Below are 22,968 nucleotides of genomic sequence, written 5' to 3' on the forward strand. Positions count from 1 at the left end.
CATGACAAACCCGCTCTCCGATGCCGCGATCGAGATCTCATCGTCATCAGGCGCTCCGAACGAGATCGGGGGTCCGCTATGAAGCGAACCGGCAACCGCGCCCCAGCGCTCGGTTGGAGCATACGAGCGTGGTGGGGAGGTCCGTGGGGTTGTACCCGGCGGAGAGGCTCCCACTGAGGTCCCCATATCGTCCCCAGCGCTAGCCGACACCGCCTCATACCCGTAGATAGAAGGACCGAGTCGGGGAGCGGCTGGGGTGGCTCGCGCTCTTACGAGTGCGAGCCTTGACCGCAACGTAGCCATGGCCATGCTCTCACAGTGAGAGCATGAACCATCCACGAACGCTGACTCTGCATGGGTAGCACCCAGACACAAGAGGCAGCGATCGTGGCCATCAGACGGGGAGAGAGAACGACCGCAACCAAGAAACACACACAAACTGAAAGACATCTTGAAAAAGACGCTTCACCATTTGTGCCACTCTTTTAGAGAAATATACTCTTTTAATGGTGTTTTTATATATTTATATATATATATATATATATATATATATATATATATCTATATATATACGTATATATATGAGAATATAAATATATATATAAACGAAGTTATTCACTCCATAAGTTCTTTTATCAGCTGCTGAAGCGCCCGGGGGTGTATGCTCAGCACAACCTAGTATGCGAGGGGGAGGACCGCTGGAAAGCACCGTAAAACCAACAGCTTGCAGAGATGAATGAAACAGCAGAGGAATTCAGCTCTGTGACTGCTCTCTCGGCTCCGAAGAAGATATCTGATGTGTATTTGCAGCCTCACTTGTTTTATACCCGTATGTCCGGGGGAGAGGCATGCAAATTCCACACGCCAATTCTTATTGGCCTTTTCTCAAAATCAGAGATGGCCGTGCTCCGCAGGAGCGACCCCTAGTGTCAACTCAGCGACACAACGTCGACAGACGGGGAACGGTAAAACGCTACTGCAATCCTAAATGAGCATTTCCCTATACCTTACATTAGGGCTCGTTTCGGAAAGTTTCTTTAGGTGCTTCTCTGTCAATATCAGTGCTCTTGCCATGTTTGAGGGAGGAAAAACACTCACTTTGTGATAATCTGCTGTTTTACATCTCTTGCCATATGCCCAATACAATTAGCTACTGTATCATTTGACACTGGTATCAGTGCTAATTGATCTGCAAATCTTTCTCAACACATAACTCTCTTTAGCTCAGTGTTAGAAATAAAGAGTTTTCTAAACGATAGCAGTGCCTTTTCTCTCCGTCTTTTATTGAGTCGTGAATGAACCAGTACAAAGTAATGAAACCAACGTTGGGGAGAAAAGTATGCATCTCCCCTTCTCCTGGATAACATTCAAATATATAGGACAATACTGAAGGGAGTTCACATCTCTAAACCAATAGAAATATACATTACCTCATAGATAACAAATCCATATGTTGGTCTCCTTCGAAACCCTGAGAGCCTAAATCCTATATGAAAAAGCTACTCTCTACTAGGGCCTGACGGACCATGCCATAGACATTCATATAAAGTACACAAACACACAGAAAGAAAGAAATAAGGAGAGGAGGGGGCTCTTACACTCCAAGTTAATATGAAATAGATGTTTGATAATGTATTTGGAATGGAATGTCCCAACACAGCATTTTCTATCTTGGACAGAGCTGAGATATACCTATTTCTGACACTCAGGGTAAAAAAAAAGTCTCACCTAAATTGTATATATTGTGGTTATTCATATACCCTGAATTTTTGTTAAACATTCTAAATCAAAGGGAGATTTTCACATATTAATCTTACATTTCTTCAGAGGTATAAAGTTCACAGAAGCCAAAAATAGAGTGTACATATTCATTGCTATGTCGATATATTATATGACAAATAATTCACCCACATAACACTGAGTTTTGTTTGTTTGTTTGTAAGCTGCTTTGAAACAATGTGTATTCTGAATTGATTTGATGAACAGGCACAGAGGAAACTAGTACACCATATATACTGTACAACACGTGGCTGCATTAATCCACAAAATGCAAACCTGCTTAAATTAAATAACAAGATATGCTATATTTCATACTAACTAGACCAATGCATCAGTATATAAGTCATAATGATATAGTGAAAGCATGCAGCCTCAGAGCATGCAACTCAATTCTACAGTCAGATTAATGTTTGCTCAAACACTTGAATAAAAGCAATAGACATTCTATGTGACCAAACCGAAAATGTTTTACATAAGATCTTTTATTCCATCTAGTCATGCCAGATCAAACAATAAAATTAATTTACATTGTTGTAAACTATAAAGGCTTATTTACAAAATGAACTTAAATATGAGCAGAAAATACAGATCACAATGTAGGCCTATTCTGAAAAGCAGAAATCTCCAAAGCCACAAATAACTACTCTGAAACACACCAGAAACATATATAGCAACTCTTATATAATTCAAGTCCCTAAGTATTAATTAAAATAATTAAAATACGCTTAATTAAAGTGTGTCAGAGCTGCCATCTAGTGATCCACTATGAAACATACAAGAATAAGCATATTGTTAGTCATAAATCTATATATACAGTATATATATGCTGGCAGCATATATATACTGGAATATATATATTGGAATAATGTACAGATTTTGCTCTTATGGAAGGAAAATGGTACTTTTATTCATCAAAGTGGCATTCATCTGATCGCAATGTATAGTCAGGTCATTAATAACGTGAAAAACGGCTATTACAATTTGAAAAGAAAATTTCAGAACTTATTAAACTACTTCAAAGAGTCAAATGTCATAAATCAATCCTCTACGTGCAGCAATGACAGCTTTACGGATCCTTGGCATCTGTCAGTTTGTCCAGATACTCAGGTGACATTTCACCCCACACTTCCTGTAGCACTTGTCATAGGTGTGGCTGTCTTTTTGGGCACTTCTCACGCACCTTACAGTCTATCTGATCCCACAAATGCTCAATGGGGTTAAGATCCATAACACTCTTTTCCAATTATCTGTTGTCCAATGTCAGTGTTTCTTTGCCCACTCGAACCTTTTCTTTTTGTTTTTCTGTTTCAAAAGTGGCTTTTTCTTTGCAATTCTTCCCATAAGGCCTGCACCCCTGAGTCTTCTCTTTACTGTTGTACATGAAACTGATGTTGAGCAGGTATAATTCAATGAAGCTGTCAGCTGAGGACATGTGAGGCATCTGTTTCTCAAACTAGAGACTCTGATGTACTTATCCTCTTGTTTAGCTGTGGCCTAAATGTGGCGTTCCACATCTCTTTCTGTCCATGTTAGAGCCAGCTGTCGTTTGTCTTTGAAGACTTTAGTGTACACCTTTGTATGAAATATTCAGTTTTTTTTGTTTTGGCAATTTCAAGCATTGTATAGCCTTTGTTCCTCAAAACAATGATTTACTGATGAGTTTCTAGAGAAAGCTGCTTCTTTTTTGCCATTTTTTACCAAAAACATGCCAGTCTATTGCATACTGTAGCAACTCAAAAACAAACAAGACAATGTTAATCATTATTTAATGAACCAAATGGCTTTCAACTGTGTTTGATATAATGGCAAGTGATTTTCTAGTAACAAATGATCCATTTAGCATGATCACTCAAGGATAAGGTGTTGGAGTGATGCTGCTGTCTAGATTTGATCAGAAATTACTTTTTTCAAATAGTGATGGAGCTGTTTTTTTACATCAGTAATGTCCTGACTAGGCCTATATTTTGTGATCAGTTGAATGTCAATTTTCCTCTTGAACAGCCCAACAGAGAAATGGGTATTGTGACGTCAGAGGAAACACATTGCACACGCGTCTCAAAACCCGCAGAAGATGAAGTCGTGGAGAGTTCTAAACAAAAGAGTTTACTTGTTGCTTTTGGCTTAGGCTACTCACTGTTTCTTTCTTTCCTTTTTTGTGTAATTATATATTTTTTTAATTTATTTATTATTTACTTTGCTGCTTTGAAACAACATGTAATGAAAAAAAAAGTGCCGCACAAATGAACTGTACTGTTGTAGTCGTACTCAAATGATGCTTTTTCTCCTTTACACACGAGGGCGCCATTGAACTATATTACTGCTTTAGTTAAAGTCTGTCAATTGAGCGTAAAACTAATCCAATTTGTTAACATTGGTTGACCGACTGTCAATATTGGTGTAATTACGAGTGAAATGTACAGTAAATTATCTTCCATTTGTTTACTCCTAACAACAAAGCAATTCCTGTACACACATGCAAGGGATGTGCGTAATACTTGTGCAGATATATATTTGTTGGTTTAACCCGCCCTCACTGCATGCCTGAAGGAGTTTGACCACAATCTTTCCTCACAACACCGGAAATATTGCCTTGGACAGCGTCGCCGAACTTTTAGAAAACATGTAATGAGACAAACAAACTCAAAAGGACATTCAGTAGTGGTGTCATATATCTCATGAATAAGTGAATATTAGGGGATGATGAAGAGAGCAGGTGAGTTATTTTCTTGCTTTTACACAACAACATTTATTATAAACTACCATAGAAAGAGTTAAGTCATATGTACAAATTTTTAGATAGTACCAAACCGCTGTTCAGTTTTAAATAACATTGCACCATTTTAACACACAATGAGGTTGGAAAAGTTACTTTTCATGTCGCTTGGTTGAGTTGGGACAACTTCTGAAGGCAAATAATTTTGAATTTGGGCTTTAACATTTGATAAGTCTATTAGGTTTGTTCCTTTTAATAAAGTTATATAATATAGTATACATCTTGTTGAATTTGCTTTAACTTTGTGTTGTTGTTTTTCATTAAAGCTGGGAAATTTCCAGGGACATTTATTAATGAGCAATATGCAAACTGAAAATGAATGACAGCACCACCCCGGATGTGTTGTTCTCCTAAACCTTAAATTATGTTTGAGGTCTGATTAAATGTCTGAGAGACCCTAATCCTCTTTTAATAGCTCAAAATGCATGCTTAACAATAAAGTACACTGTGTGGCTTTTCTGAATTTTATGAGAACTGATAACAACTTGATAGCATGATTAAAATGTCCCTAATTGTCTTTCCACATTGGAGGCTTGTCATATTGGATTTGGTATATATTTTCATGTTCGTGCTGTGGTCACATTTTCCGCAAACAGAAATAGCATACATTTCCTGCATTTAATAAACACACACACACACACACATTTCTAAAAGCTGAATGTAGATTTTTAGAGGAATAACTCAGCTCTGTAGGTCCATTCAGTGCAAATGAATGCTGGCCAGAATGGGAAACTCCAAAAAGCACATAAATGCAGCATGAAAGTAATCCATACGACTCCAGCGGTGAAATTCATGTATTCAGAAGCAATATAATTAGGGTGGGTGAGAAACAGATCAATATTTCAGTCCTTTTTACTATCACACTTTCCCTTTGGTAATTGCCATTCTTCGTGCTTATTGCCACGTTCTCCCAAAAAGAGAAGAATTTTACGTCCTATGAACGCACATAGGAGGGCTGTCACTTCTGAAGACATTGATTTAACTACTGGAGTTGTCTGGATTACTTTCATACTGCCTTTATGTGTTTTGGACCATTCACTTGCATTGTGTGGACCTACAGAGCTGAGATATTTTTCTAAAAATATTTGCTTGTGTTCAGCAGAAGAAAGAAAGGCATGCTCATCTGGGATGGCATGAGAGTGTGTAAATGATGAGAGATTTTTCATATTTGGGTGAACTATTCCTTTAATATAGACCTACCATGAGCTCTGAGGTTGTTAATTGATGTTGTATGCTTCTGTTTAACCCATCCGTCCAGGTTATTTTAACTTAATTTTTTAGAAACAATGTTTAATAGTGTTATTCTTGGTGATGAAATACACTACCTATAATTCAGCAGAGAATGATCCACCAATCAGAGAAGCACAGCCAACAAAGCATGCCAAACATTTTCATTGTTTTAAATACATTGTTTCTATACTTATTATCAACAACTTATCAATCAACCTACTGGGATTTTGTCCCCCCTCGCAATACCATTTTAAACGTTCACAATAAGTTCATAGTATTGTATTTAGTTAGACACAACATTTACTAATTATAGTGTAATTTAACCTTGTTTTTATCTCTCTGGATCCTTTATTTGTCACAGCAGGTGAGCAGAAACCACCTTTGGCTCCAAAACCAAAATTTCTTCCAACACCAGCGCAAACAGAACTTCCACTTGCTTCAAAGTTACGTGTTTATCAGCGTGCCCCACCAACTGTTAAAAGTAACATCAAGCCTGCTTTGCCACCAAAACCATGCCTCTCCAAAATTCCTCCTCTCCCCTCTTTCAGGACAAAACCTCTGACATCCAAGGTTGAGCACCAAGCTAATTTTCAACACAAATCAGACATCACAAGAAATGTTAGCTTTCTAAATGTCAGAAATGGAACACACACAGGGAACAACAAACCAGAGTGGGATTACGTAATTCCAATTTGTGTTTGTAATGACAGAAATTGTGCAGATTGCTCCACAGAGGAAAACAAACAAAAAGTTCTTCAACACAATAAAAGTACAGATCCATGGAAGGAAAGCAAAACAGAAGGTTCTGAAATGAGTCCACCCAAACCTCAGTTGAGAACATCAGAGGATCAGAAATTTGTGGTGAATAAACCAGCCTTGTCAAGGTGCATCTCTAGAAAGGACTCATACAATAATAATCTTATTGAAAAACCTCAGATTTGGAATACAGGGCATTTGAAGGCAAATCAGAGCATCATTCTGAATGGAAAATGCAGATTTAAGGCCCAAACTACCAGGATGCACCAGAAGAACATTGTTTCTAGTATTCATTCATTAATTGATAGTAAGCCATCACCTGACCCCACTGAATGTACACAAATATCAAGTAAAAGTGTACAATGTAGTCTGTCCCCTGATAAAGTTCATGCTGTTTCTAGGCCTCCTAAGAAAGTTCCTCCTGATGTCATGCAGCAAAAAGCTAATATTAACATTCAGGAGTCATCAGGACTTAACAAGGTAGATCTTACTGTCTTACCTGTTGATATAAACAGTTCAGATCTGTTGCAGAAAGGTCCTCACAAGGAGAATATCACCACTGTGAGACCTTCTAGAGAGATCAAAGGTAATCAAAGGGGTGTTAACAGTACCCAATGCAACAGCAAGGGCACCCCCATTCCTGCCCCACGCCAGAAGATCCATCGGTTGCAACATAATAAAACCCAGGATGTGTGCCAACATGCACCAGGGACTGAAAATAAAGAGCAAGATCTGGATGGATTCCCCAGTGCCTTTGAGAACTTCTTAACAAGCAATCAACATCCTACAACAAAGATGACAAGCCAGAAACGTCAACCTGATATCTTTAGGAAGGATAGCGTTGGGACTATAGAATTTTCAGTAGATGGACGCCTTATAAAGACAAGGACATTCAGAGCGCATTTTTCCGAAATGAAGAATGAAGATCACAAAACTGAAGTTGTCAGTCTGAGCCAACCAATTAAGAAGCTTGAAGAAGAAGACCAAAAGGTTGGCTTCAAACTCAAGCCTAAATCCAAATCCTTATCCTCAGCAGACATGCATAGATCTGATGGCCTAAAGAAGACCTCATTTCTAAGGATCATGGACCTTGACATCAGTGTCAAAAAAGTGCCTCAAAAGCTGTTTGTCAAGAGTGGGCAGGCACTTGATTGCACTGCAGTTACAAATGAACAAACAGTCGACGCGGAATGCTATTCAGATAGAAACCAAAACGAAGTGTGTTCTGAAAGACGGATATCACTGCACAATATTTACCCAGATGGATTGAATGTGATGCCAGTAGTAAATGGGATTAAAACTGAAATTGAGCAAAATGTAGATGACCTTGAGGTAGATCTACAGAATTCTGGTCAATATGAACATATATATGAAGATATCCCTGAATATGAAAACCTCCCTCAATGTAACACTACAAATGCACAGGACACCAATATTTGCCAAAGCCAGTCTTGCAAGTACGAGGACGACGGTATTTATGAAATTCCTGATGTGTTCCCTGGAAACTCTGCAGACACCAAAGAGCAGCAGGATTTTCTTAAAAGGTACATGAATGTCATAGTTTATAATAGAGGTTAACCAAAAAGTTTTTTTTTAAATGGCTGATGGCGATTTTTGACTAAAGTCCAAATATAATGCCAATTTATCACACAATTTAATGTATTAGTAAATTAAATAAAGATGAACTGGCAAAAAATCTATTACTAACTTTCATTTAGCATTATATATATATACTCAAAATCTGTGTTCTGCAAAAGAAAGAAAGTCATGCACATCTGGGATGGCACGAGAGTGTGTAAATTATGAGAGAATTTTCATATTTGGGTGAACTATTCCTTTAATATAGACCTACCATGAGCTCTGAGGTTGTTAATTGATGTTGTATGCTTCTGTTTAAGCCATCTGTCCAGTTTATTTTAACAGAATTTTTTGAAACCATGTTTAATAGTGTTATTCTTGGTGATGAAATACACTACCTATAATTCAGCAGAGAATGATCCACCAATCAGAGAATCACAGCCAACAAAGCATGCCAAACATTTTCATTGTTTTAAATACATTGTTTCTATACTTATTATCAACAACTTATCAATCAACCTACTGTGTTTTATTCAGTTTCTATGTTTCCCAATCTGTGTGTGTTTTTAAAACCGGGATGGGCATATCTAAACTACCTAGTGAAAGTAGGGAATCTCAATGTAGTTATCAGTGGCTGTTTCCGAACCAGGATGGGTGTTTCTTAACCATTCAATCAAAGTAGGGAATTTCAATGTAGTTGGCTAGTAATTTAAAGCAGTTGAAAAAGGCTCATCCCAGTTTGAAAAAGCCAACTTATTGGAAAAGGCCCATTTTTGTTCTGCAGAGACTTACAGCGCTTCACTTTTTCCACATTTTGTTATGTTACAGCCTTATTCCAAAATGGATTAAATTAATTATTTTCCTCAAAATTCTACAAACAATACCCCATAATGACAACGTGAAACTTCTATGTCCATAGAACACTATTTCATAGTATGTTATGTTTACATTTGGCATTTTTAGAAAGTGTCATCTTTTTGCACTACTCTGACTACAATTGTGTACTGGTCGGCACTGCACCTCACTGTCACTTACTGTGCCTATTGTCCTGTTCCATTAGTAATTATTGTACTGTCCTGTACTTTTTGCACACGTTTGCACGTGCACTTCATGTAGAAATGTTATTTAGTCTGTGTAGTCTCATGTGGTTCTGTGTTTGTCCTATGTTGTTTTTATGTAGCACCATAGTCCTGGAGGAACGTTGTCTGGTTTCTCTGTGTACTGTAATAACTGTATATGGTTGAACGACAATAAAAACTATTTGACTTGACTTTGATAGAAGTTTGTTTGAAATCTTTGCAAATTTATAAAAAAAAAAAAAAAAAAAAAAAACTCACATGTACATAAGTATTCACAACCTTTGCTCAATACTTTGTTGAAGCACCTTTGGCACCAATTACAGCCTAGTCTTTTTTTTGTATGATGCCACAAGCTTGGCACACCTATTTTTGGGCAGTTTCTCCCATTCTTCTTTGCAGGACCTCTCAAGCTCCATCAGGTTGGATAGGGAGCGTCGGTGCACAGCCATTTTCAGATCTCTCCAGAGATGTTCAATCGGGTTCAAGTCTGGGCTCTGACTGCTGCCACTCACAGAGTTGTCCTGTAGCCACTCCTTTGTTATCTTGGCTGTGTGCTCAGGGTCGATGTCTTGTTGGAAGATGAACCTTCACCCCAGTCTGAGGTCCAGAGCGCTCTGGAGCTGGATTTCATCAAGGATGTCTCTGTACAATGCTGAATTCATCTTTCCCTCGATCCTGGCTAGTCTCCCAGTTCCTGCCGCTGAAAAACATTCCCACAGCATGATGCTGCCACCACCATGCTTCACTGTAGGGATGGTGATGAGCGGTGCCTAGTTTCCTCCAGACATGACACTTGCTATTCAGGCCAAAGAGTTCAATCTTTGTTTCATCAGACCAGAGAATTTTATTTCTCATGGTCTGAGAGCCCTTCAGGTGCCTTTTGGCAAACTCCAGGCAGGCTGTCATGTGCCTTCTATGTCCGTCTGGCTACTCTACCATACAGGCCTGATTGGTGGAGTGCTGCAGAGATGGTTGTTCTTCTGGAAATTTCTCCTCTCATCGGGTTCTTGGTCACCTCCCTGACCAAGGCCCTTCTCCCCCGGTCGCTCAGTTTGGCCGGGCGGCCAGCTCTAGGAAGAGTCCCGGTGGTTCCAAACTTCTTCCATTTACGGATGATGGAGACCACTGTGCTCATTGAGACCTTCAATGCTGCAGAATCTTTTCTATACCCTTCCCCAGATATGTGCCTTGATACAATCCTGTCTCGGAGGTCTACAGACAATTCCTTGGACTTCATGGCTTGGTTTGTGCTCTGACATGCACTGTTAACTGTGGGACCTTATATAGGTGTGTGCCTTTCCAAATCATGTCCAATCAACTGAATTTACCACAGGTGGACTCCAATCAAGTTGTAGAAACATCTCAAGGATGATCAGTGGAAACAGGATGCACCTGAGCTCAATTTTGAGTGTCATGGCAAAGGCTGTGAATACTTACGTACATGTGATTTTTATTTTATTTTTTTTATATAAATTTGCAAAGATTTCAAACAAACTTCTCACATCGTCATTATGGGGTATTGTTTGTAGAATTTTGAGGAAAATAATTAATTTAATCAATTTTGAAATAAAGCTGTAACATAACAAAATCAGTAAAAAGTGAAGCACTGTGAATACTTTCCGGATGCACTGCAAGTCTCTTGCGAAGTCCTAGTCTACGACTAAAGCATGTTGTATCCTGCACACTGGCAAAAGCAACCGTTATTCCCATCTTGCTTACCTGGAGTTTGAAGCTTCTCACGTTAGAATTACCCTACATTAAAACTACCTTGCGTTACTGTCTTCTGAAGAAGGGCATCAGGCTTATGTGAATGTCAAGTTGTAAAATTCTTTTGTGCCATGAAAATTCAAAGGGACAATGAAATTAGTCAAGGTGAGAAATTATATGACAATTTGATATTTTAATATTTCTTTATAAAAGAAAATATGTGTTAAATTGCAGTTTAGTTTTTTCCTTGTCCCCTTTTCCCCCGTTTAATTTTTTTTATTTAAATTAGACACTAATTCCAAATTGTCTGGCAAATCATTCCCAGACACATTGGCCCGTGTTGTGCAGAAATATTACTCACTGCCATATTCTGACTCCCCTCTACCTGATTGGCCCTTATCCCTAAAGCCCACCCCTAACCCTAACCATCATTAGTTCCTACCGCTAAAGCCCATCCCTACGCCTGCCCCTAAACAAGAATATAGGGAGTCTGAATTCGGAATGACATAGACACAAACATTTCTTGTGGAAACTCTGGATGGTACAGTTGAAGTGAGAAGTTTACCTACACCTTAGCCAAATACTTTTAAACTCAGTTTTTCACAATTCCTGACATTTAATCATAGAAAACTTTCCCTGTCTTAGGTCAGTTAGGATCACTACTTTATTTTAAGAATGTGAAATGTCAGAATTATTTATTTCAGCTTTTATTTCTTTCATCACATACCCAGTGGGTCAGAGGTTTACATACAATTTGTTAGTATTTGGTAGCATTGCTTTTAAATTGTTTAATTTGGGTCAAATGTTTTTAGGTAGTCTTCCATAAGCTTCTCACAATAAGTTGCTGGAATTTTGGCCCATTAGGCTTCCTTGCTCGCTTACGCTTTTTCAGTTCTGCCCACAAATTTTCTGTCTGAGAGATGTCAGGGCTTTGTGATGGCCACTCCAATACCTTGACTTTGTTGTCCTTAAGTCATGTTTCCACAACTTTGGAGGTATGCTTGGGGTCACTGTCCCCATAGGAAGACCCATTTGCGACCAAGCTTTAACTTCCTGACTGATGTCTTGAGATGTTGCTTCAATATATCCACATTAGGGTTGCAGCGGTATACCGGTTTCACGGTATACCACGGTTTGAAAATTGACGGTTATCATACCATGTACATTTGCTTATCTACGGTATTGAGAAAAAAATGCAACCGGACAGAGAATCTCATATGCACCTGCGCATCTCCTTTATTCCTTGTCTGCCTGTCAGACTTGTCAACTTGCGACACGCACGCACTCGCAGCGAAGAAAATGTCTGAGAGAAGCGAGGCAAGGGGGTCTGACATGAGTGTGTGTGTGTGTGTGTGTGAGTTAAAGCAGTGTTTCTCAACTGGTCTATTCAGACTGGGTCGCAGGGAAAGAGCAATGCCATGGTTCTCCCATTTGAAGATATGAAATAATCTAAAGGTAGAATCTATTAGACCTCATTTTATATCAACAGTGGCAGTTGTAGTTAAAGTTTCAAGATGTGTTTCAGCTAGTGCTTATTTTTCATAAATACATTAATTTATTATTATTATTATTATTATTATTATTACTATTATTTAAGACTAGCTACACTGACCTAACCATGATAATGAGGAGCCTTTCCTTCTGTGTAATATGTGTATAAATATGTAATATTAGGTAACAAACGGGATAATAATGGGCTCATATAAGTAAATATGCTCTTCAATTTTTAAAAGGGGGAGAGAAAACTTCCTGTAGATTTTGTTGTTGACATCATCAACAAAAATAATGTCACTTGAGGCATGTCCTTGTACTTCAAAACCATGAACAAATCTATGCAACATAAAAGGAAATGCGACCCAGGATACATTAAATACTGGTTATGTTTAATCTATGGCAGGTCGACACTTGATTTCGATGTAAAATCTGTCCTGAAGCAAAACCAGTTGAGAACCACTGAGATAAAGTTACAGACAGGAGCAGTATATGTTAACTGTTAATAATCATAGGACATTACTTCAAAAGCTCACACAGCTGATGTTATTTTTCATTTTTACACAAATGTACCAAGAGTGGACGCCGCATCATTCTTAAAGTGTAACACATACTTCAATAAAATTAATGGTTTCAAGTTTCGATTATAATAAAGTGTTTGCTCAAAAATAAATAAATAACCCTTCTGTTTTCACAAATAATAGTAATTGTGTAATACCGTATACCGTGAAACCATGATATTTTCTGAGACTGTTATCATACCGTGAAAATCTCATACCGTTGCAACCCTAATCCACATAATTTTCCATCCTCATAATTCCATCTATTTTGTAAATTGCACCAGTCCCTCCTGCAGCAAAGCACCCCCACAACATGATGCTGCCACCCTCATGCTTCACGGTTGGGATGGTGTTTTCCGCTTGCAAGCCACACCCTAAAAGTTATTTCACAGAAAAGCTCTTGCATCATTTGTTTGCAGATGCCACTTGTTTTAATGTTTTTTTGTCTAATGCAATGAAGGTCATACATTTTTTTTTAGTGAGACAAAAGTTTCCAGAAGTGTTCAAGAAAATATTTGCTTTACAAACTTGTGAAACATATTTGAGTTTGTCATATGTGACACACCCATTTGATAAGGAGTTGGAAAAAGATGGCTGCTACATTCGAAACATGTTGCTGAATGACTTCATATTTTAACCTATTTCTGGTTCATATTACAGACTATTGTTGACTGCTTAGATAGTTTTGATCTTGGAGAGTACAGAATTGTGGTGTTTTAATCATCACACCTTTTTAGTTCCTCTCACATGCCTTTACATTTTGCATTGCTCCTTATGTTGCTTCTTGTTTTATTTTCAGAAATGTGTTTGAAGAAATGCATGTGGATGACACACATTCAGAAGAAGGAGATGATAGCAGCTTGGAGGAAGAGGAGGATAATACTATCAGCAACGAGAGCCAGGTAATGTATTCATATTTGGGTCAATGACGTGACACTCATTTAAAAAAATGTTTTGTCGGGATCTATGAAGTTATTCAAAAATACATTAAAAATGCAATTCACACAAATGATTTGAATACACCTCTAGTATGATTAACATGTTTTCAATTTCTAGGTTCATTTTTATGTTTCTTCTGGGGCAAAAATATCTATGTGGTGAAAAAACATTTTTAAACATCTTTATTATTATTTCTCAAAAAATAAGCAGAGAAGCAATTTAAAAACTACTTTTGTACACAAAATCAAAAACAGGTTGTGTAACAACATGTAGGTAGCCATTCAGTGACAAAATATAAAATTGAGAGGATGGCTTTAGACTGTGTGTGAAGTTTTTTTTATTTTATGGGAATAATTATCCCCGAAGATGGCAGTGCGACAGAGAGAGAGAGATTTACGGCACCAGTGTAAAGGGAATAATGGAAAGGAGGCGGCGAGAACCTTCTTGAGAATATAAATAATATTTTTAATAAGAAACACACACACACACACACACACACACACACACACACACAGGTGTCGGACAGCTGCCTGTAAATCTCTCTCTCTCTGTCACACTGCCATCTTCGGTTGGCCTTTATCCCTCTCCAGGGCTAATTAGCCTAATTAGGGGCCGGTGTGTGTAATCACGACCTGGCCCCGCCCTCCGCCCTGCCACACATGATTACAAAATTCAAGAATGTGAATGATATAGTATCTATATATTTATACACTGATCGGCCACAACATTAAAACCACCTGCCTAATATTGTGTAGGTACCCCTCATGCCGCCAAAAAAGCCCCAGCCTGCATCTCAGAATGCTATTCTTCTCACCACAATTGTACAGAGCGGTTATATGAGTTACCATAGACTTTGTCAGTTCGAACCAGTCTGGCCATCTATCATCAACAAGGAGTTCCATCCACAGAACTGCCGCTCACTGGAAGTTTTTTACACCTATTGGAGTAAATTCTAGAGACTGTTGTGTGTGAAAATCCCAGGAGATCAGCAGTAACAGAAATACTCAAACTAGCTCATCTGGTATCAACAATCATCCATGCAATTATCTAATCAGACAATCGTGTGGCAGCAGTGCATAAAATCATGCAGATATGGGTCAGGAGCTTCAGTTGATGTTCACATCAACCATCAGAATGGGGACAAAATGTGAGCTTAGTGATTTGGACCGTGGAATGATTTTGGTGCCTGATGGGCTGGTTTGAATGTGTGTGTGTGTATGTATGTATGTATGTATGTATGTATGTATATATATATATATATATATATATATATATATATATATATATATATATTATACAGTTGAATTAAGAAGTTAACATACACTTAGGTTCAATTCATTAAAAAAAAATTTTTTTTTTTACTTCTCCATAGATTTAATATTAGCAAACAATAGTTTTGGGAAGTCATTAAGGACATCTACTTTGTGCATAATAAGAGTCATTTTTTCCAACAATTGTTTACAGACAGATTGTTTCACTTTTAATTGACTATATCATAATTCCAGTGGGTCAGAATTTTACATACACTAAGTTAACTGTGCCTTTAAAGCATCTTGGATAAATCCAGAAAATGATGACTGTGTATCAGTGGATGTATTTTAAGGCCTACCTTCAAACTCGGTGCCTCTTTGCTTGACATCATGGAAAAATCAAAAGACATCAGCCAAGACCTCAGAAAACGAATTTTCCAATGTCTGATTGTACCACATTCATCTGTACAAATAATAGTACACAAGTATATACATCATTGGACCGTTCAGTCATCATACCACTCCGGAAGGAGACGCATTCTGTCGCCTAGAGATGAACGTAGTTTGGTGTGAAACATGCTAATTAATCCCAGAACAATAGCAAAGGACCTTGTGAAGATGCTGGAGAAAAGAGGTAGACAAGTATGTATATCCACATTAAAACAAGTCTTATATCAACATAACCTAAAAGGCTGCTCGGCAAGGAAGAAGCCACTTCTCCAAAACGGCTATAAAAAAGCCAGACTACAGATTGCAAGTGCACATGTGGACAAATTTTTGAAGAAATGTCCTCTGGTCTGATGAAACAACAAATTAACTATTTGGCCATAATTACCATCATTATGTTTGTTGAAAAATTGGTGAGGCTTGCAAGCCAAAGAACACTGTCCCAACCTTCAAGCATGGGGGTGGCAGCATCATGTTGTGGGGGTGCTTTGCTGCAGGAGGAAAATGATGTGTAAATATTGAAGCAATATCTCAAGACATCAACCAGGAAGTTAAAGCTCATCACAAATAGGTCTTCCAAATGTCCGCACAGACATTCAAAGGGGGACATGCCTAGGGAAGAATGAAAAAGTGTTATGAGCAAACTCAGCCCAGATTAATCGAGGGCTCCAAGTAGAGTGGTTGTTGGAGACCAGGCATCTTGGTGTCCTTTCAACATCTTTGTTGACTCTCTTTGTCTGGCCATTGGATTGGGGGTGGAAGCTGGAAGACAGGCTGATGGAAGATCCGATGAGCCGACCAAATGCCTTTTCAGTCTTGTGACAAGGCTGCCGTAAGCGGGGATCGAACCCGTGTCTGCAGTGCTCGAGTGTTTGGTGTTCTACCACTGAGCTAACTCCCCGATATGATAAGATACGATGTTTCAGATGTTAAAGCTGCTACAGTTAGTACAGTTAATGTAGTAATAATAATAATAATAATTTAAAAAAAAAAAACACATTTTTAACCAAAAATCTTGATGTAATACATTTTTTTTAAATTCATTGCCATTTAATGCAATGACTACCAAAATACTGTACCTCTTTGGGACACATTTTAAGTTAAATTGACTGTATTGTCTTAGTCCTAGTGTGAAGGTGCAACTTATAAATATATGTATTGGCTGGAAACTGGCATCCCTTTGTATTTAAATGTAATGTTTCTGTTTCAATTTTAGATGAAGGCTAAAAAGACCAAGGTTGCCCACATTGTAAAAGAGATCATGACTTCAGAGAAAGTGTAAGTCTTTTCTGTATTTTAAGCAGGAATCTTCAAACCTTATTATTTATTAAACTATTTCATTTATTATAACTATTTATTATTTTACAGATTTGTAAAAGTACTGAAGCTGCTTCACATAGTAAGTGGTCAATTTAACTTGTTTATCCCTTATATTGTGTTCTGGTGAAAATTGACCGATTAACTTTTCCTTTTTTCCTGAAAACTATTTTATTTTATCCAGTTGGAATAAAATTCCACAACTTTGTTCAAACAGTTCATCTAAACACACAATTTTGTTTTAGATAATTTTCATTAAGTTTTATTGGCTTTATTTCACTTTGTTACACATGTGGTGTTCCTGGTCTAAAGTGACCGGCCATTGGTAATTAATGGATTGGACTATAAAATACAGAAATATTAAGTGTTCAGGAGAATCCCAATCCTTTAGATGAGCATATACATGGCATTTAGAAAGTATTAAGACCCCTTTATCATTTTCACATTTTGTTATGTTGTAGCTTTATACTAAAATGCTTTAAATTATAAAAAAAATGTCACATCAATCTACACTCCATACCATATGACAAAGCAACAAAAAATTTAATTATCACATTGACATAAGTATTCAGACCCTTTGCTATGACACTTGAAATTTACCTCAGGTGCATCTAATTTCTCTGGATCATCTTTGATATGTTTCTACATTATGATTTGAGTCACCTGTGACCAATTTATTTGTTTGACAAGATTTGGAAAAGCACACACCTGTCTATATAAGGTCACACAGTTGAAAATGCATATCAGAGCAAAAACAATGCCATGAGGTCAAAGGAACTGCCTGCAGAGCTCAGAGACAGGATGGTGTTGAGGCACAGATCTGGGTAATGCTCAAAAAACTTTTGGCTGCATTGAAGGTTCCCAAGAGCACAATGGCCTCCATTTTTAAATGGAAGAAGTTTGGAACAACCAGGACTATTCCTAGAGGTGGCCGCCTGGCCGAAATGAGCAATCAGGGGAGAAGGGCCTTGGTAAGAGAGGTGACCATGGCCACTCTGGTTCAGCTCCAGAGATCATGTGTGGAGATGGGAGAAACTTGCAGAAGGACAACCATCACTGTAAAACTCCACCGATCTGGGCTTCCAGACGGAAGCTTCTCCTCAGTGCAAGACACATAAAAAGCACCTAAAGGACTCTCAGGCTGTGAGAAACAATATTCTCTGGTCTGAGGAAATGAAGATTGAACTGTTTGGCGTCAATTCCAAGTGACTTGTCTGGAGGAAACCAGGCACCGATCATCACCTGCAAACAATACCATCCCATGGGTGAAGCATGGTGGTGGTAGCATCATGCTGTAGAGGTATTTTTCAGTGGCAGGGACTTGAGGACTGGTCAGGGTTGAAGGAAAGCTGAACGCAACAAAATACTGAGATATCCTTAATGAAAACCTGGTCCAGAGTGCTCAGGACCTCAGAATGGGTCAAAGGTTCACCTTCCAACATTTGAATGTGACCCTAAGCACACAGCCAAGACAACGAAAGAGTTGCTTAGGTGAATGTCCTTGAGTGGCCCAGCTAGAGCCCAATCTTAAACACAATCGAACATCTCTGGAGAGACCTGAAAATGGCTGTCTACTGACGGTCCCCATCCAACCTGACAGAGCTTGAGAGGATCTTCACATAAGAATGTCAGAAAATCCCCAAATCCAGGTGTGCATAGCTTGTTGCATCATACCCAAAAAGACTTGAGGCTGTAATCGCTGCCAAAGGTGCTTCAACTAAGTACTGAGTTTAGAGTCTGAATACTTATGTCAATCTAATATTTCAAATTTTTCATATATTTGCAAAGTTATCAAAAATCTGGTTTGTCAATATGGGGGTATGGAGTGTAGATTGGTGTGATTTTTTTTTTGTTATAATTTTTTTTAAAGCATTTTAGCATAATGCTGCTACATAACAAAATGTGAAAAAAATGAAGTGGTCTGAATACATACTGAATACACTATGTGGATGTGTGTTTGCACACACAAAGTCCTCGGAAATGTACACACAAACACACACACACACACACACACACACACACACACACACACATGTATCATCTTTCCATATACACTCTTTGAGGAATATTTCAAGATGTACTTATTGTGTTTGAGCTCATTAGAATCGGGATAGTCTGCTGTTACGGTATGCCAATGTCTATGTTATATGTATGTTTCAGAAAGTAAATGTGAACAAATGTGACAAAAAGACATTCCTGTTTATTATAGTTATATGTCAGTCTCTGAGTGGAACAATTTGCTCGTTTAATTTGAATAATTGAGACCTTTCCAACGATATATAACACATGGCTATCTCAGCTTTATCTGAATATAATTGTTGTGATAACAAATTTGCAAATTATGAGTACATTCCCATTCTAATTCTTCAGCAAATTATAAAGCATTCTTTAAGAATAGGTAGGATCAGATATATGCATTGTAAATTCTAGATTCTACGCTTTAAAATGACACTTATTTTGTTAGGATTAAGCAAGTAGTTATTAATTTATTACATTATTATTATTTAAAAATATTTCTGCAGGGAGTTGTTCCCTCCTATGCTCAGTTTACTGAATCCTTCTATCAATAAAATTATTTAAAAAAAAAAAATAAATAAATATATATATATATATATATATATATATGTATATGTGTATGTATATATATAATATATATGTATGTATATGTTCAAAAAAGAAGTACAAAACCGATCACAGTTTCTTAAAAAAGACGCTGATTAAAAAGATCTAATGCAATATCTTGGGATAATATATGCATATGAGAGATTTATTACCCATCTTAGTGGGCCAAACATTTTTGACATGGAACACAAAAGGTGTTAGCAAAAATGAACACAACACAAGGGATAACTGATTTAAACACAGTCACGTTAAGTTAGAGCCATTACATAACGTGCCATGTAAAGCCCTGCTTATGCTCGTGTTTCCTGATATGTGAGTAAATCACAGTCACATGGGCTCTTTGTAAATCTGATTCTTGTGATTTATCTGCTTCTCATACTTACCAGCAAAATGTTTATCCAAATATATGAATGCATTTGCAGTCAGTGTTGGACAGCAATAGCAAGAGTTGTGCTAATATGTTAATATACCCCTTGTAGAATCCGTAAGAAGTTTGGCATTTAAATAATAAAAAAATGAATTCGAGATCATACAAGTTGTCTTTTGTTTTTTATTCAATAATATCCAGAAGAAATGGCATAGCGAACATTTTAGTAAATTCTGTGAGACAAATTTCAAATGAAACAAGTTATCCTGTTTAAAAAGTTACAAAAACGGAGGGTACACCAAAAAAACTAAGGGCAATTGTAATAGCTGTGACAACATCTATCCTCATGATCTACTTTACTTAACGTCTGCTTTGCAGGACTTTCGTGACGCTGTACTGAAAGCCTCATGTCAGGCAGGAAAAGCTGTGATTGATGAGCGAGTTTTGAACCAGATCTTGTGTTCTTTGCCTCAGCTGTACGAGCTCAATTACGACCTGTTGAAAGAGCTGGAAGAACGGATCGCTCGCTGGTAATGCAAATTCACCAACATCTACAATCATTAGAAAACAACAATAATGCATGCCTTTGTATTTATAGCCAACAATGTAGTGTCACATCTTGGTGACTTGAGCTTTATTCAAACTTGCATACCTTGCATGTGTAGAAAACTTCAAGGTGGAAATCAAAACACCTAGACTGTAGACAACTACCTGTATGACGCGTAGTGACTAAGCTAGAAAATATGCTTAAACTCTTTGGGATTCATTTGCAAAACCATTTCCAAACTGGCATTTCCATTTTGCTATGGTAAACCCTACATATAGGAATGCCAAGTGTGTCATTTTCAAAATCAGTTGATTCACAAGAAATAACTATATATACTATAGATACCTATAAATAACTCAAGGCTTTGATACATTTTCCTTGTCTAAACAGGAATGAGAACTGTGGTATAGCAGACATATTTGTGAAGAAAGGGCCTTATCTTAAAATGTACTCCACTTACATACGTGAGTTTGAAAAGAATGTTGCTCTTCTTGAAGAGCATTGCCGGAAGAATGCAGCGTTTGCCAAAGTTGTCCGTGAATTTGAGGTAATAAAACCACTCCAACCTGTTTTGTCGGTTCAGTGTCTAGTAACCTAGTTGCTCGAGTTTGTGTGGTTGATTGCCTTTGTTTTGATGTGGATAGTTTGTTTGCTTTTCTTTTACGTTCTTTAAAAGTACTGACTGCAAATTCCCCACGGGGGTCTCTTGCTGTTTCTCTTTTTCTCCTTTTCTTCCTCACTTTCTCCTTGATACAGAGTAATCCGTGTTGTGCTAACCTGGCAGTGACACATTACATGCTAAAACCTATCCAAAGAATTCCACAATATCAACTCCTCCTAACTGGTGAGGATTCTTCATCATAAAATCTTTTTTACATAGTCTAAGACGTAGTTATTGGTGCTTACCTGTGCAAAAGTCGAATACAATGCTAGGGTGTAGTTACGGTGTTGCTAAGTTGTTCTGAGAGGTTTTTAGCATGTTGCTATGCACGTGCTATGGTGTTCTGGGTGGTTATTATGTTGTTTCTAGGTGGTTGTTACTGGCTTAAGTCAAGAAAGTCCTCCCTCAAGTTTCCCCAAACATTTGATTACTGGATATGGGTAAAAAAAAAAAAAAAGGGATTTTTTTTGCATGTTTTATCATCCATCAGGCACAAATTTTATATTTTTTTGGGGGGGGGGGAGTGATAGCAATAGTCGCGGGTATTGTTTATGTCCATAGTGTAAACAGTATGGGACAAGTTATCAGGCCAATGTAAAAAAAAATAGTAATTGCCGAGGATTTGAGATATAATTTATGTCCGTTACGCGAACTGTGCAGGACGAGTTACACGCCAAAGTAAGAAATAGTTATTGCTACAGGATTTGAGATATAATTTATGTCTGTAGCTCAAACGGTGCAAAACGAGTTACGTGCAAAATTAAAAAAAGTTATTACCGCAGGATTTGAGGTATCATTTACATATGTACGTAGTGCAAACGGGGCGGGAGGAGTTATGTGCCAAAGTGAGAAATAGTAATTGCTGCAGGATTTGAGGTATCAGATATGTGCAGGACGAGTTACGCACCAAAGTAAAAATTGTTATTGCCGCAGGATCGGAGGTATAATTTATGTACATAGTGCAAGCAATGCAGGACTAGCTATGCACCAAATAAAAAAAATTTATTAGCAGCAGGATTTGAAGTATCACTTATGTTCATAGCGCAAACAGTGCAGGACGAGTTACGCATCAAAGAAAAAAAATGTAATTGCCGCAGGATTTGAGGTGTTGTTTATGTCAATAGCACAATTGGTGTGAGATGAGTTATGCTCCAAAGTTTAGTGCTTAGGGTTTGTTTAAAGTAAACACAAAAAAAACTTTTTTTGAAAGTAACATAAGTCAGACGTGTTGGCATTAATGCATGTTTTAACCACAGCAACCACATAATCAGATTTAGGAAATTAAAGACAAAATCTGATTTGTGGGCTGCATGTTCTTGCTTCTTTTGAGTTAAGCTGTGCAGGCTTAATTGTACAAAAATGTGGAAAATGTATGAATTAATGCAAATTCATAAGATTGTTTTAAAATATGGATTATTCTAGCTCTTTCTTTTTTGTAATTGCATTAGTCAACTTTTGCTAAATTGAATGTGGCACCTTTTAAACTTTTTATCAATACTCAGTGCTAAAAAAAAATATGTCCTCCTTTCCAGCCTATTTGAACCATCTTGATGAAGATTCTTCAGACTACAGAGATGCAGAAGGTGAAAATAACAGGGTTGGCATAGTCATTGGAAACCTGGATGTATCAGTGAATTGTAAACTTGTGTTTTGCAAGCTTGAAAAAGTCATGGAACTTTTTATAATGATCCAGTCTGTGCGGGAGTCATCCAAATGATTCAGAAGGAATTTCAAACCGATTCAGACTGTTTTGCCAATCTGCTTTAGCAATTAATTGAAAACAACGTACTCAAAAGATTTTAAGAATTTTAAACATGCAACCGATTTTAGCCAGTCAACAGTCTGTCTTTCTGAAGTAACAACTC

At 37.6% G+C, this 22,968-nt stretch overlaps 1 protein-coding gene across 2 annotated transcripts in view; it reads left to right on the top strand.

Annotated features, from left to right (window-relative positions):
- The first annotated feature begins 4,363 nt into the window (after nt 1-4,363).
- The window catches only part of LOC127637909 (FYVE, RhoGEF and PH domain-containing protein 6-like), a 35,124-nt gene continuing 16,519 nt past the window's right edge, over nt 4,364-22,968 (top strand). The window contains exons 1-9 of one of the 2 annotated variants that reach the window (XM_052119155.1): nt 4,364-4,492; nt 6,144-8,082; nt 13,753-13,855; nt 16,806-16,867; nt 16,958-16,988; nt 20,274-20,425; nt 20,833-20,989; nt 21,199-21,286; nt 22,636-22,686. In XM_052119155.1, coding sequence (XP_051975115.1) covers nt 4,477-4,492; nt 6,144-8,082; nt 13,753-13,855; nt 16,806-16,867; nt 16,958-16,988; nt 20,274-20,425; nt 20,833-20,989; nt 21,199-21,286; nt 22,636-22,686 — 2,599 coding nt within the window. In that variant the 5' untranslated portion in view covers nt 4,364-4,476. The remainder of the gene's footprint in view (nt 4,493-6,143; nt 8,083-13,752; nt 13,856-16,805; nt 16,868-16,957; nt 16,989-20,273; nt 20,426-20,832; nt 20,990-21,198; nt 21,287-22,635; nt 22,687-22,968) is intronic. The other variant, XM_052119156.1, reaches the window with a different exon arrangement.

Source organism: Xyrauchen texanus, chromosome 46 (assembly GCF_025860055.1).
Source record: "Xyrauchen texanus isolate HMW12.3.18 chromosome 46, RBS_HiC_50CHRs, whole genome shotgun sequence".
NCBI lineage: Eukaryota > Metazoa > Chordata > Actinopteri > Cypriniformes > Catostomidae > Xyrauchen > Xyrauchen texanus.